A 16,575-nucleotide genomic window follows, 5' to 3' on the forward strand; every position below is an offset into this window, starting at 1 on the left:
TTTACTACTACTCCTGTCCGGCTGGCCGTCCCGTGCGCGGCCGCGTAATAAATGAGCAGTGCCGGGTCACGGCGCCATCGGATTCCGCGCCTCCGCGGCGTTTGTATCCGAGACGTCTGCACCTCGCGCGATCTTGGCCCCTGGTCGCTGTGCGCGGGCTGTGCATCGGCGGTGTGCGTTTGGTCGGGAGGGAGGCGAGGTTGTGGGTGTGGCGTCGCGGTCAGTGACACGGACTGCTAACTTGCAAGCTTGCAGCGAAGGCTTGGGACGTGACAAGAGCCAGGCATGGCGAGATCGAGACCGGGGTGCTGCCTGCTGTAGCCTTACGCCGTACAACGCTTGCGACATACTACAGCAAAAAAAAACACTGTACGTACATGTGTACGTCCATCTGTCATGGTCGCTTGACCTGCTGCTGCTGCTGCTGCTACGTTATCATCGGATCGATGGCAACCGGTGTCGTGAGATTGCGTGACAGCATTCAAAGTTACTAGTTCCACCTTTGCTTGCCAAGTTGCCATGCGTCTACGTGGATACACATTACCCTTTTAATTTTTCACAATGTTATACTGGGAAAGTAGAATTTTTGTTTAGTAAAAACCACATTTTGTCGTCGTTAATCCGTTCCAAATGGGGCTTTGCCCAGTCCAATTACCGGGCCCAACTCTATGTTCTTCAACTAGAGTTAAAAGACCGGACCAGGTACAGACAATAAACAAGCAGCGCCAACTTGTTCTTGCCTCCTAGACTGAGCATTTTGCCGAGCCCTGTTCGTCCTGGCCATCAAAATCACCATGGACGTATCTATCAAAGCCATTTTGGCACCAACTTGCAATGCAAAGAGCACGGCAACCTTTGTACAGCACAAGGACGTTCTACCAGTTGAATACTCCAATTGTAGTCGGCAAGAAATCCAAAGGGGTTACTTGCCCTCCAAAACAACTGATATATACTAGTATGCATCATCTCTTGCATGCACTTTTGCTTCTTCAAGACATGAGAACGAATGATGCATCCACGTTGATAGATCAACTTTATGCACATGCATGCATGCTCATATTCTCTTGTTGGATATGTGTTGAATATGTGTAAGATTTGGTTATAGGTGGATTTGAGTTGTAATTAGATAAGATTAGAAATAGAGTTGTAGTCGGACTCCTATTTTTTGGATCTATAAATATTGAGCACTACCTATGTAATCATAGAACAACAAACAAATGAATATGAGGAGGAGTGACCATAGTCATACCCAATAATGCAAGTAAGATGACTGAAAGTCGTTAAAAAACAGCGTGTTTGTGTGTTAATATTGCATTTGGCTTCTAAGATCTCAGTGTGCTTACGCTAAACCCTAACATCTCTTATGGGAATCAAACTACTTTTCTTACAGTAATTAGTTTGCTTCCCATTCGGATATATCATGTACGTAGATGTAAAGTGCTAGCTCGTGTTGTCATTTACATGTAAAGTGCTAGCTGCTGATGCTGGAGAAATCAATGGAAGAACCAGGCAATAACCAGTTTGTTCGGCTCTGTATTCTGGAGCCAGTTGCACTGTTGCAGTGGACGTAACTGTATGACAAGCAGCCATCAAGCCAGTTCGGCTCACATGTAGTGCTTATACCTACCTTAGTACTATGAATCTGTAGAGAAGATGAACAATAGAGGAATTAAGAGTGTACAAAATTTGTGGTTTGGAGTGTGCTAGGTGTATGGATAGGACAATTCTCACAGATATTTGATTGGCCTGACAAGTGGCATCATGGAATATCGCATGCAATTTCTGGAAGCACGTTGCATTCGTAGTACTAGCAATCTGTATATTCGGAGCCCAAAAGCCAGTTTGATGATCATTAGAATTTGGATTGTGTGATTTCCTAAGGCCGTGATCAAAATACTAGGCACGTTGTTGTTAGTATCTTTCATCATTGCTTCGTTTTTCGTGTCACACGAACCATATAAAACTGTTTCTGTTCCACAAATCCTGCGTGCCATTATTCAATCAGCGCGTCCTTGGAACTGATCAACTGAAGCCTTTGTCATCGTTATAAAACCCAGACGAGCGGCTTGTCGATGTTGTTTGGATGAACTCACGAATAATCTCTGGCATTCAAATGAGACTACGATGGTCTTAGTGGATAGAAGAAATAGACAAAGCAAGCAGCACAAATGGCCGTGCGCTGTGTGCCTGTGCTGCTGTAAAGCGGAAAAGAGCAGAGCAGGGCAGGGCAGGCAAGCATTCGCCGCATGTGCCGAGGTTCCACCACGCGACGCAGTGCCTGCCATCTCCCTCCTTTCGCCAACACGTGCGAGATCATGACAAGATCGCAATGCTACAACTGCTACCACTACCAGTGGCGAAATTAAGGACAGGCACGAACGTGAACAAACATTAGGAAAGAATGGGTGGTTTGTGAGGAGCAAGATGTCGCACTTTGATTCTTTGAACCAGCTAACGGTGCAGTTTCAGAGTAACCATTCTGCTGGCTGCCATTGCATGAATGCAGGGGAAATTATATTCTGAACTGCATTTCATCTGTAAGATTGGCATGGGTCACGAAAAGCATATATGCTTCTGCATCCACCACCAAGGCCTTAGGGCCTGTTTGGTTTTCACCGTAGCTCGTCCGACCAAAACGTAGGCTCGCCAAATATTTAGCATAGCTTTTTACCGCCTGCGGTTCGTTTGGCATCGGCGAGAAAATGAACTAGCATGTCAACGCTGGCGTGGGTGCGCCAACGATTTGATCAGCAAGGTGTGATTGATTGTTCATGAGTTTTGCTCACATAGACTCTATATATAGGCTCAGGAGAAACAGACTAAGTGAAGTCATATTTATTAAAAAAAAGAGTGTTTGTTTAGTTGTATCTGTTTGGACATGTTAAGTTGAGTTTTTATTTGGTTGCTCGAATGTGAGGTCGCGTGAGCAGATGCAAGAATCGAAACTATGATTGGTTGCTCACATATAAATGATTCTGTGACTCGCCTGTATAAATAGATGTAGAAGACTGTATCCGTCGGACCAGGTTATAGACATATATTTGTATCCGTCGAAATAAATTAAAACAGTACATAAAATCAACTAAATACGTATCTCCCTAAGATCATATGCATCCACCGAGTCGTATACATCCATGCCGAGCAACCAATCAAACACCCTAAAGGCACGTACAGGCGTGGGTCAACGCTAAAAAATTGGCTGGGCGGCTTGGGACTGTAAACCAAACATGCCCTCGGTGAAGAAATGATCTGATCTGATCTGTGGAGGAGAGTTGGACCAAGCAGGCCGGCCGGCCTACCAGAAAAGTGACTGATGAATCCTGCGGCAGTGCAGGCATGCAGATGCAGAGCAGTTCTGCAGTGGTGCATGCACTGCAATGCAACCTAAAGCAGCGCATGTGAGCGAGGCACGCAGCACGTCTCTTTGCCTCCAGCAATCAGCGCCCAAAGCAAAGCGGCAGCAACTTTTCCTTTTGCCCCCCAAAAGAAACAAGGAACAAACGATCATTGCTTCGCTTTGCTGTGCCTTGCCTTGGCTCACAATTCTACCCCTCTCACTTCAGTCATCAGTCTCAGCTCAGGATGATGGATGATCAATGATGCATTGGTTGAATGGTAGATGCCAATAGCAACAGACAGCGACTGATCCTGAACTCAAAGGGGGCTTGACCAGGAAGTTTCTATTCTCTTTTCTTTCCGCAGAAGAAGACAAACTAAAGAACAGTTTGTTAGAACAAAGCAGTTTTGAAAAAGGTTTGAGAGGTTCATCTTTGTCCATTTTTATCTTTTCTTTTGCTCTTCTATACTACTACGTATGTTGATCTGAATTATTCATTTTGTTCTTTGAAGCTATCTTGGCTCGATGACCGCTTGGATATAATGGTATTAGCAGCAGCAGCAACCGCCTAGCAGGCCAGGCCAAATAATTGTGCTTTTGCACCTTCTCCGACGAGGGTTGGGACATGATTCACGATCACGCAGGTGAATCATCATGGCTCATGTTTCGCTTCAGTCTTTTGATGAGTATCCCGTCTGCACGCCATTCTAAAATAGACCGTAAGCTATCCAAGGGAATCCTTTTCCGAATGAGAATTCTTTCGTGAAGTGATTTTTGTTGTTTTCAGCGTTCTAACGCTTCTTTTTATGATTCACGTCACGAAAAAATTCTCAAGATCATTCCCTTCAGAATGTGATTATCTCTACTTTCTCTTCACGAAACTTTTCAAAAGAAAACCGTTGGAGATAAAAGAAAATAAAGAGAATGAGAACGAAAAGAGTAAAAAAAAGAATAAAATGAAGAGAATATAGTTGAAGATGATCTAAGTTTGATTAGCTCGAGGAAAAAGGCACCGGATGACTGCAGCTTTGAGTTGTTTTTCCTGTGCTACAAGAGGCAGTAGGTCTTTGTTTCTGAAACGTGTTCTTGCACTAGTAATCTGAAAGTCTGGTGCTGTCAGTTTTTCATTTGTCTGCCTAAAGATCGAACGGGTTATGAGTCCTGGTAAACTGAAGCCCGTACAGGCCCAATCAAGGGCACAGGGCGCGTTACATGACAATATGACAAACAGATCGGCGCGGCCCACGCGTGCAAAATCGTCTGACTGCTCCGAGTTCTGAAGGCTGAAATTGTTGTCAAACGGGTGGAGTGAGTGGTAAAGCCGTAACGGGACTGCTAAACTTTCGCAATCCAGACCTGTTTTTTCTCTTTTTCTCTTCACACCGCAGACAAGTTTTGGCTTACGATGCAGGGAATGGGTGCATGTATTTTAGTTTCACCAATGCTGACAGATTCAGGAAAGTAATACTGTGGCATCTGAACTGTTCATTTCGTTATGGAGACGTCGCAAATCTGTAAAATGGTGGCAGGAGTAATGCTATTTTCAGCAGTTATCTTAAATTTCTATCTTCAAAAATAATATTACAGTATCCTTTATTTTTTCATCTCCAACCGTCACTCCATTTCCTACCTTCTACTCCTCTTTCTCTCCCTTCGGTCCCGCTGTCGGCCTCTGTGAACAGTACTGCTACAGTAGCTCTCTCCGCAACACTGTAGCGTCACTGTTTGGCACTGTAGCACTAGATGGGGTAGATACCGGAGATCGATTTCCAGTTCTACAGTGGAGTTGGTCTAACAAGGCCTGTGGACTGTGGAGCAGCAGGCCGATGCGGATGAGCCTGCTGACAGTTTCAGGAAGAGAATTGAGGTGCGCGCTGCTGTGCTATGCTAAGAAGGACGAAGGAGTAGGTGAGTCTCGTGACTGCCTGTATATTCTACTCTGAAAGACTGAAACAGAAAAGAGAACGCTTTCCTTTCGTACGTAGCTAGTAGCTAGTAGCTAGTCAGACTCGAGATGTCGTCGCCCTCCACCGCTTTAGTACGATTATTCTAGAGCTAAGCCTAATCCTTTGGCCAAAGCATTCCGCCCTAGTGTCAATTTCCTGTCGCTAGCGGATGGGCATTCCGTGTCTCGGAATGATATACTGCATGAACCAGAATAAAGAACCTGCACTGGATCTGCATCCATGAGTGATGATCGACTCGCATGAGCTGCAGTCTGCAGTATGTCTGTGTACCCTTTAGTCTGCAGTATGCCTTTTCTGTAGCCGCGCCAGTGCCCTGCCCAGCTATCACTGTGCGTGCAGGCGGTGGATGGATATTTTTATTTTTTCAACATTTACAAAAATGCATGTTTATTTTAAAATATTATATATCTAAACTACCATTATTTATTGTGTCACCTCTCAACGGTGACACTTTTTAAAAAATAAAGAATAAAGATGTCGCCTTCCAAGAAACGATAGCTTAAAAAATAAAAAATAAAACACTAGTTCTATTGCTCCCAAAATTTGAAACACTGTCAAAATAGTAATATTTTTTAAAAAAAATATATTGTAGAGGATGCTACAATTTATCTCTCAAAAAAATCAACTCAAACAATTATTTTTACAATGAGAAACACAAAAGATAATTTTTATTATACATAATCTGTCAGACTGTGTACAATAAAATTTGTTTTTTTCTCATTGGACAAAACATATTTTGTCTATTTTTTTTAAAAAGCTAGATCATAGTATAATTTACAATAGAACGTAGTGTTTTTTATTTATTTAATTTTTTTAAGTGTCATCCGTTGGTGAACGACGGTAGTTTAGATGCGTAATATTTTAAAATAAAAATGTATTTTTGTAAATATTAAAAAATTAAAATTAAAATAATCGATGGGTCGGACCTTCTACATCCTGTGCAATGGCCTGCAAGAAACTACTGGACTACACTCTATGCATGCATTGCCATTTAAGGCTTTAAGGCCCTGTTTGGATTGAAGGGAGAACGTAGGAAAAGCTCAGGACCTGTGAGCTCAGATTTTGTCCTGGGAGCACATCGCCCTTGCGTCGAACGCCCAACCTCTTCGCCTCCAATCTATTGGGGAATGGTGGGAAGTTGCGGCAAGGAGCAAGCCAAAAGAACAACGACGGTCCTTCAACCCGATAGTTACTCTATATCATGTGAAAGAATGCGGTGTCTCTAGCTCGTTTTGTTTTGTTGCGATGTTTTCAGTGGATTTTCATATCCGTTCTTGTTTTATAGATTTTATCTATCTATTATCTTAATATTTAAGAAATAAAAAAGAGTCACAACATTTACTCTCAAAATCACAAAATTAATATGTTAATTTTTTTAAAAATTAAATCACTCATTATTACGAACATCTAGCAGTCTAGATTGAACCAAGAGTCTATATCAAATATCATTAATAATTAGATAAATTCGGAAGTAAAAATTATGAAATTTGCATATGGTTTGAGAAGCAAAATATCTAAATAAAAAGTCCAAATAAAATAAAATAAATAATAATTTAAATTCAGATTAGAGGTACAAGAAGAAAGATCCTTATCAAATATAGTCTTAGAAAAAACATAAATTACTATAAAAATCAAATACTTGAATAAATAGTGCTGATAAAATATAATTAATAAAATATTATTATGATAAAATATTATAATGAGGTTAATTATGCTATTAACGTGGATACCTAGTTCCTTTCATTGAAAGGCAGAGCTCATGCTACGGTTAAAAAAACAAAAACGCGGTGCATATAATTCATGGATGCATGATAAAAAAATCTAAGCCGCAGTACTGCTACGTTATCGCACGCGGAAAACCGTATCACGTACGTACGTGCGTGCCTCGGTGTCAGGGACACCCTCGAAAGTCGAATCCATCGATCTCATAGATAGTGATACCCAGTTCGTATTCGAGAGACGCGTCCGGGTCCGGCGTGGCGAGGGCAGGAACAGGACCACGCGCACGCGGGTTGGAGAATCACCGAGCGCGGCACGACACGACACGATGCCGAATGACGCTGACGGATCGGGTGCGTACGTACGTACGTTAGTCGACGGTCGTGGTCGCTGACGCTGAGCTTTCGGGAAAGGCAACTCCGTAAAACGGTGGGCAGCACCTTCTATCTCTAGTCTATAGATTTTTTTATCTTATATTTTTTATACAATATTAGTATAAATCTTAACGTAAATAATAGAGAATATGTTCACACCATATTATAAAATTTTCTCTTCCCTGAGCTTCCCTAGGCGTGCAACAGAGATGATCAAATGAACTACTCAAATCGACCCCTAGCTACAGCACGGCCCGATATGCCTCACTACTGTAACAAGCCGTACCGTACTGATCCGTGTGCTGCGCCCTTGGCTCATGGCACAACCCATCTTCCACCGTGCCATGCTAGGCTGGCCTGAGTATGATTCTAGCACGGCGGCACAGCCGACATGATGGGCTTGACGGCACGGTAGGGTCCGACTGCAAAAGGGGCTTGGCGACACGACAGCGCCCGATGGGCACGATGGCAATCCACTAGCACGGTGGCTTGGTGGAATGGTGGGCCAGCGGCGTACGATCAGGCCGGCGAGCACGGTGGAGCCACGCTCAGCTCGACAGCATTCGAAAATAGAAAAAATAATACATAATACATTAAATTAAAAAAACAAAAAAATATAGAAAATAAATAAAAATGAGCTTTATTGATTGGTTAACTCGCTAAAAAACCTTTCTACTAGGAAAAAAAGAGTACAACCTATGGTTATACTCTGAAAATTACATAATTTCACTACAAACACCAGAATTTTGCTTGCAATATTTAATATGTTTACTCAAGTGTCCCGTTCTATTTGAAGATCTAGCACCTAATTCATTGCTGCATATATTACATTTAACAAATCTTACATGTTCCTCGTTAATTTATCTAAAGAACTTTTCAAAATATTGCCACACACATAACTATGCACGCGAGTTCGTGACGTCTTGATCCATGAATGGAAATATAGAATTGATTTATTAAAGTGGGCAACTGGCTACTGGCTAGCAAGTAGAAAAAGATAGATGGGTGGCCGATGGGATCACAGTGAGTTTGAGATGGTATTTATAGGCCAACGAGAGACGGGTGATGGGTCGTTTTGAAAAAAAATAAAAAAAATATTAATAAAATAAAAAACTTAGAAATAATATGGACACATAATTAATTCTAAAAATAAGCTTTATCGATAGGTTGACTCATTAAAAATATTCCTAGCAAAGGAAAAAAAAGTATAACCTAGCCCAGAAAATTAGAAATTACACGTTCTCATCAACATTTAGATACAATTTTTGAATGAATCTTCAAGCTCAGTATTCTCTGCAGTATGTTGTATTCGTGCTTCAGCTTGTTTCTAATCTTTTTACTATGGTGAGTATCTCAACCATGTCACTTGACAAATTTGTTCTTTTCTCTTCAATTATCCTTCCAATAAGATTGAAGTCAGCCTCAGAAGAAACTGTAGATATGAGAACCGTTAATAAATCCCGTGCTAACAGTGAAAACACTGGGTAATTTGTCATGTGCTCATGCCACCATTGCAGTATGTTGAAGTTTTTTTTCATGGCTGATAACGTCGTTGTGAATGAAGGTAGTTAGCTCCCTTTTAGATGTTAAAACTTCGGCGCTCGTAGATGATCGTGATGAAAAGTCTGAACTTCTTGATGAAGAACCTGCACTGAATATTTTTCTCTCATGTTTTCATATTCTTAATTGTTACGGGTGCTAATGGAAGTCGTTGTAGGCGAACTCCGTCGTACTTTATTTCATATTTACTATAAATTTTGAATAACTTAGAAAGAATATTAGTATAATAATCAGAATAAACATAGCTAAGAGCATCATCTAGAATTGCGAGAACTCTACAGAAAACTACAATTTTAGCTCTAGGATCTAAAATAAAGGCAAATGCGTACAATAAATAAATTTCTTTTTAATACTTTAAAAATTTATATTTCATATGAACTACACAATCTCTTAGAAGATTGTCATTTTCATAGCTATTTAAATGAGTAAAATTTTTAATAATATTATGCACTACTAAGTAGAGTTCCATCTTACTGGTATCTCCACAACAAATTTACGTGGATGCACACCCATTGCAATACAATACTATTTTTATGCTATAATTCATTGGTTAGAGGAGTTCACAAAAGATACTACAGTATAAAAATCGTCTAGGTATTACGACAACCTATTTAAATCGGATTTTAAAATAAGATTGATAATATGACAAGCACAACGTTGATGTAACAAGAAAGGCGGACCATGCCGGATAACGGGTTAACGAGTTAAACGAGCCAATAACGACTTGACCCGTTTAACCCGTTAACCCGGGCATGCCCCCGCGTGCCCTCTCATGCCGCTCATGCCTAGCCACGTCGGCCCCACGCGCAACGGCTTTTGGCCAAGGCGGGTCGTGCCATGCCATGCCTAGACAAGGCCGTTCATGCCTAGCCGGGCCGAGACGTGCCATACCAAGCTGGGCCTAGCCGAGCCAAGGCGTGCCAGGTCATGCCGTGCCTGGGTGTGCCGTGCCCGTGTTTACCCGGGCTAGGCCTTGTCTGTTGTAACATCATGAGTTTTAGCATGTAAAATAATTTCAAAATTCACTCCAAATTAAAAAAAAAATTCTAATTATTTAAACCAAGAAATATATATTTGAAGTATATATATACTCGTATGTATATATTCAAATATATTATTTAGGCTAAGAATTCCAAATAACTCCAAGGCAATTTCTGAATTAATCCCTACTTTAAATTGGTTCATATGCTTTGATATGAGATCTTTATGGTTCTTTGTGTGGAGTTTTGAATTTTAATGTATCTTGAATTCAAATCTACTCTTAGATTCTATTCAGCTTAAATCCAATTCAAATTCAAATCCCTTGATTCAAATCATCTTAGGAAGCTCAAGATTCAAGTTCAAATCATAATTCAAATATATTTATTTGAAATGATCCTAATCCAAAGTCAAATTAAAATTCAAATCTCTCAGTTGAATTTAATCCAAGAACCAATTTTCTTTTCCTTTTTTTCTTCCCCGGGCTGGATTCTTCTCTCCCTCTTTGTTTTAGCCCAAGCGCCAGCCGGGCCCAGCCGACCGTTTCCTCTCGCGAGCGCTCGGCCCCGCTCCTGCGCCGGCCAGCCCCCACACGCGCTCTCGCGTCGTGCGTCTCTCGATCATCCACGTGTTGCACATCCGACCGCTTACCCGCCGTGCTCTCTCCTTCCTCGTCCAGCGCGATGCCGCACCTCACTGTCTCTTGCCACCGTGACGACCGACGAGCCACTTTCTCGCTCTCTCCCATACCGCCGCGCTCTCTGCTCTTTCTCTCCCTCTCTGCTCTCTCTCTCTCTCTCTCGCAGCGTGAGGGCCTGACGCTGCGTGACTTTCGCGCCCCGCCCGTGCGTGGACGGCGCAAAGCGCCCACACCGTGGGAAATATGGTGGGTGCCGCTTCGCCACCTCATTGCCACGCTGCCCGCAAACGTCCGCCCGACATCATGCATGCATTGCCTCTCTGCAGCCCCCTCTCCCTCTAGAAATAGAGTTGTTCGGCCTCTCTCTCTACATTTCCCTAAATCTCCACCACAGCTCACGCCACCACGCTATTCTCTCCGCTGCAACTCCACTGTCGCCGACATGACACCACGGGTTGCAGAGGAGCCTCAAGACTTTGCCGTCGTCCCTATGTTGTCGTCCATTCACCGGAAGCCCGACTGGAGCCCGCCCACGCCAGTAGCCGAACAACGACGCCACCGCCTCTTCGACGGATCACCAACCGCCACCCCGCCCATCGCCGTTCTTGCACTCGGTGAGCCTCCCAGTACCCTCGTGCGTCTGCATAGATAGCATGTTGCCGCCCCGAGTCCTTTCTTGGCTGGTTGTCATGCGCCGCCATGTGTTGCCTTCCGCTGCTGTGCTTTTGCTCATCACCGGTGTGCTGGTGCTCCATTTGTATGGACGGCCTTCGTGCCGTGTTTTCTAGGGGCTTCAGACCCCATTCTTTGCAAGTTGGCACCTCCCAGTGCAAGGGTGGTGCTGCCCATTTTACTCGTATCGCTGCCCTCTCCTTCGGCCACCGTCTGGTGCTGTTCTCGCCACCAGCCGCTGTCGATGAGTCCCTATACGTGTTCCCTGTAGTGCCTAGGTCGACGGCGTGAGCTTCCCGTTGAAGAACTCTAGCGAGGCATGTCTCCGATGAACTCCTCCGTGCGCATCGCCGTGGATTCCTCGCTGTCGGCTATTTCTCCCTCCCCTCCGCTGCTCCCGCACATGCGCACCTGCGTGCTCACGCGGACCGGCCAACGGGCCGTAGCTCAGCTTGGCCCGATGGTTGGCTGGCTCAGCTGGTCGGCCAGGTCGCCCAATGTCCGCGCCCCATGGGCTAGCCTCGCTTCCAAGCCAATTAAACGGCCAACCCAACCTGAGTGGGCTAGTATTGTATAGTCCAGTACTATGCAGCTCAAGCCCAGCCCAGCCCATCTAGGCCCAGACCTGGCCCAATCCGAGCCTAATTCGGCCCAACTAGTTACCGTTCATGTGGGTCCCATCGAGTCACTATTTATGTGGGCCAAAGTTACTAGTCAGTTGGTCCCACCTATGGGCCCCATCAATGAATAGTACTATTTCGTAATTTCCTAATTTAATTTTTGACTAAATCTTTCAGGAGCCATAACTTCTCCGTTCCGACTCCAATTTTGCGATTCTTTCGCCAAAATTCATCTAAAATCAAGATCTACTCATCTATCACATTGTGATATCTATTACGGCTCATTTTACTTTCCATTTGGTGTTATTTGATTCTTCTCTAGTGTAGCCAGTTGTTGATTGTAGTCACCATTGCAGAATTACGAGAATTCTGCGAGTGCTGCGCGGGAAGTGTCAGGAGCGAGGAGGATCCTGACGACAACCAAGAATTCAAAGAAAACTCCGGAGAAAGCAAGTCATATATCCTCGATCATATTGACCCTATATTTTCAAATAATCTACATGATCAACTTAAAACTGGGTTTAATATCGCATATGTTATGTATTGCGTTTTCTTTCAAAACTACTTGTAGTAGTTAACCCTATCAAACAATTGTCATGCCTTACAATGTCATCATCCAGAATACATATCACCCTAGGATTACCTGTCGTTATCTATATTAAAGTCGGATGACGCCTTGATATCTAGCATGCTTAGGATTGAATATGTTTCCTCGGAGACGTCACTTTTGGAAATACATCTCTTCGGAGATATCTTTTCATCATTGTTAATGTTAAATCATATACCATGAATCCTTGATGATTGTGAATTCCGTGATTGTTGTGAAACCCTTGATGTCGTGTGGGATACGGTAGTAGAGTAGTACTCTGGACGAGGATGCTCTTGGGGGCTTGAGTTACCTTCACGGTATTCATTGCTACAAGATAACTGCCCTGGCCGTTTAAGGACCCAGTCATTTCGTGGCCATGCCTTATCAATCCCCCGTGCAACCATGCATCCTGAATGGGCAGGACTTGACTTCTCTTTCACCAGACTGAGTTGGGTATCATACTCAGAGGCTAGAAGCAGCGAGCAGTCAAGTGACCATCTATCCCTCTGTTTGGAGGTTGCTAGTACCGACCTAGGCTTAGAAAGGGGACTAGCTTTCAGTACATGGACTCTGGCGCTTGGGGATAAATCTCGTAGAAAAGTCCGAAAGGAAAGGTGTTTGGAGAGTCTCTGTATGATTCGCCTCTCTGCTTGTAACAGTTGGAGGGTGAACATATCATGTGGGTAAAACTGTACAACCACTGCAGAGTATAAAACTATTTGAACAGCCGTGTCCACGGTCATGGACATGCGAAGGTAGAACCTTTTTGACTAGACACTAGTGCGTGTCTTGATGAGTAAGTATGTAGCCTAGATGTCTGTGTGATGAGGTTGCTGGCTAAATCCACTAAGATCTGTGTGGTACTAGAGGTACAACAAATGTGATGAAAGATACTGCAGAGTAAGGTGTAGTCCTTCCCAAGACCGAGAAATCCCCAGATATAGCTTGTTACCTGGTTTTAAACTATTTAAATTATTTTAAAGTCAATCATAAATGATACAATTGAATACCTGCATAAACTACTTTACACTTAAAATTAAACCATAAAGACTTATCCTTGAATCACCCCTTTATGCATCTATCAAACTCTTGAAGTAGTATAGGGTTTGCTGATTACCTTTCGTACTCATTCTTGTTGTCATTCAGATGAGGAAGTCAATGTTGACTTTGTCGGAGGTGAAAGCAATGATGAAGAATAGTCTTAGAAGTCGCGACCGCACCCTAAGCTGCTTGTGGTTTGAACTTTTGCTTTCCGATGTGTTTTGTTAGACCCTCGGCCAGGTTTGTAATATACAATATGGTTTGTAAACCTTTTGTACTCTGAAACATAATACTTATGTACAAAGTTTGACTGTGATACTACTATTGTTATATTGTGCGTATCAGCTACTAGATCTAGGGACTGATATAGGAAGTACAGGAGATCCTAGGTTCGGGGTCTTACACTCGTGCTGGCCCATCTTAGTCAGGCCATGCCATGTCGGCACGCCATGCCGCACACTCAGCCCAGGCACGACCCATGGCCTCGTGCCATACTGGCCCGACTCGGCTCGCCTCAGGCCGTGGGTCGGCCCAGTAAGCACGACCTATTTGAACGTCTTTAGGGTGCAACGCCAACTCATGTTGGTATCTGACTCATACATTTTGCTTAGCTTCATCTCTGATTTTTGAAATGCTCTAGCTAAGTGGTTATGCATTGCAATAAAAATATAAATATTAAATGAGTAACATCAAACATAAACTTAAGGTATGGAGATATAGATGCATCATGGGAAGACCGTCAGATCAATATATCGAGAGCGATACCATAGTTTAATTCCAGATTAGATCTAGAAAATGAGTAGATTGTCTACTCATTTCCCTCCTGATTTGTTTATTTATTTTTTATTAATAAAACAAGTCACATATCTGTAGCCGGTAATGAGATGGAGAATCTAAAGTATGAAGGTGGATACCAAAGGTTGGTAAATCGAATTTTAGAAGGTTTTATTACATATGAGCAGAGAAAGGGGGAGAGGTAACAAACCAACTCTTATTTTATATACTCCTTTTGGTCAAAAATATATAACGTTTTTTGACTTTTTATGATTTTCGATGTGCAACTTTGATTAGTGTGTTTATATTATAATGTATTTATAATATATTATAAAAATATAATATTGTGAAAGTATTTTCAAAATAAATCTACACGTATGATTTTTATGTTTCTAAACTAAATATTTTAGAAGATATTGTTGGGTAAAGTTATAAAAGTTTGATTGAATATTGATTAAAATGTCAAGTATTTATGACTGAAAGAGATAGTAGAGATTTTATCACTGGTTTGCAATTTAGACCCGTGGTCGGGACACTTGAAAGTACGCACAACAAATTTAAAAACAAAATAATATTATGTGACACTACAAGCCTACTGAAGGCAAGGACGATGTAGCAAACATACAACGATAACCTACACTTAGCACTGGCAAAGCCTAGAAGAGCTCAGGGTATGACTTTCGCATTTGATCATTAAGTTCACAGGTTGCAACTTGCTCAGATTGATTCCACCAAAGCTCATACACATACTTGATGGTCCTCCCAATAGCCCTTTCAAGATAGAATACATGCACGAAACATGCATTCAAAAGTCTCCGTTATATGGAAAATCGTGCTATACGAGATTTTCGTGCCTAAGATATTATACAAACTCTGCTAAAGTCCCGGTATGAAACAATTGATTTTAACACATCATGCAATTTTCACCACTTCCATGATAACAAGGAAACAAACAATGCGAACCGGTTGTCTTCAACGAAAAGAAAATATGTATTTAACAAGTCTGTCTGCCACAATCTAAAAGACATCGTTCCCTCGAGGCAAACGAGACAAGCCAACCATACAGACTTTCAAGTAAAAGCTTTTAACTTCACTCCCAAACCTTCAACGAGTGTACAATCCATTAAGCTGCTGACAAATAGCACAAACTGCTATAAAGCTGAGAACCTTTCTCGGCCAAGCACCAGGAGGTATCGCTAGAGCTTACGGTGGCCCCGGGACGTTACAAAAGAGGAGCAACCTGACATGATGAGCCCGCCAAATCATTTCTGCATTCCATTTCCAGTTGTGAAACAAGACGACCTGCCCTGCCCATGCGGTGCTGATACTGCAGGAGGGCCATAGGGAAGCGATGGAGCCGCGCCAAAACGAACCACCCCGTGTCCCATTCCCACTGTACAACAGTCCAAAAAAGGCTAACGCGAACCAACGCAACGCCCCCGCCACGCTGAGCTAAAGAACCCCTTCCACCTCCAGCGCGGGCACGCAGGTCAGCAGCTGCACCAGCCACTCCTCGTCGGCGTCGCACGTCTCCGCGTCCACCTCTTGCTCTGGGTCGTGCGTCGCCTCGGGGAACGGCCACGGCCAGGGCACGGCCGGCAGGGGCGGCGCCCCGGCGCGCGTGTCAACGGAGGCCATGACCGTGGACGCCGCCGCGGAGAAGGACGGCCCGCAGCTCTCCTCGTTGCCGTTGATGGTCACGAACCCCGCGTCCGACTCCGCCAGCGGCGCGTCCGAGATCTCCGCCTCCAGCCACCGCATCACCTCCTCCACGGCCTCCTCCGCGATGCCCTCGCAGCACCCCTCACCCTCCAGCAAGTGCTTCTCGTACACGCCGCCCTCCGCCTCCACCTCACCGCCGTCGCGCTTCCGCTTCCGCACGCCGGCCTCCTCCGCCATCTCACGCACGCACGCACGAAACCGGCGAGAGCGAGAGCGGTTGGGGCCGGCGCTGGCCATGGCCACGACCGCGCGTACATATAGCCGCAGGCGGCGCGCTCCGTGCCGTCGGATCCGCGGAGGCGCGCATCCGGGGCCGGTCATCTCGACGCGGGACGTGGGGCATCGGACGCGCAGGGGGCCGGGGCCCCACCTTGTCTGCTGGCGCCGTGGCGCGTAAGCGCGCTTTGGAAATCCGCGCGTCGACGGGGCCCGCTCGCCAGAGAGAGCCGACAAGGGAAGTCCCGCGAGTGCTCTTGACCAGGGTGACCTTTGTGGTGTGTCGTGTCGTGTCGTGCGTGCCAGTTGGGCACTTTTTTTCTTAAGAAATACTGGTATAACTCGTAGCTATTTTGTCATTTTATG

At 44.1% G+C, this 16,575-nt stretch overlaps 1 protein-coding gene across 1 annotated transcript; it reads right to left on the reverse strand.

Annotated features, from left to right (window-relative positions):
* Window positions 1-15,161: 15,161 nt before the first annotated feature.
* Window positions 15,162-16,245, reverse strand: LOC133913904 (uncharacterized). Its single transcript, XM_062357150.1, has one exon. The coding sequence runs from the start codon at window positions 16,228-16,230 to the stop codon at window positions 15,724-15,726; it is 507 nt and encodes a 168-aa protein (XP_062213134.1). The 5' UTR covers window positions 16,231-16,245; the 3' UTR covers window positions 15,162-15,723.
* Between the last annotated feature and the right edge of the window lie 330 nt (window positions 16,246-16,575).

The sequence above is a fragment of the Phragmites australis genome, chromosome 1, assembly GCF_958298935.1.
Source record: "Phragmites australis chromosome 1, lpPhrAust1.1, whole genome shotgun sequence".
Classification (NCBI taxonomy): Eukaryota; Viridiplantae; Streptophyta; class Magnoliopsida; order Poales; family Poaceae; genus Phragmites; species Phragmites australis.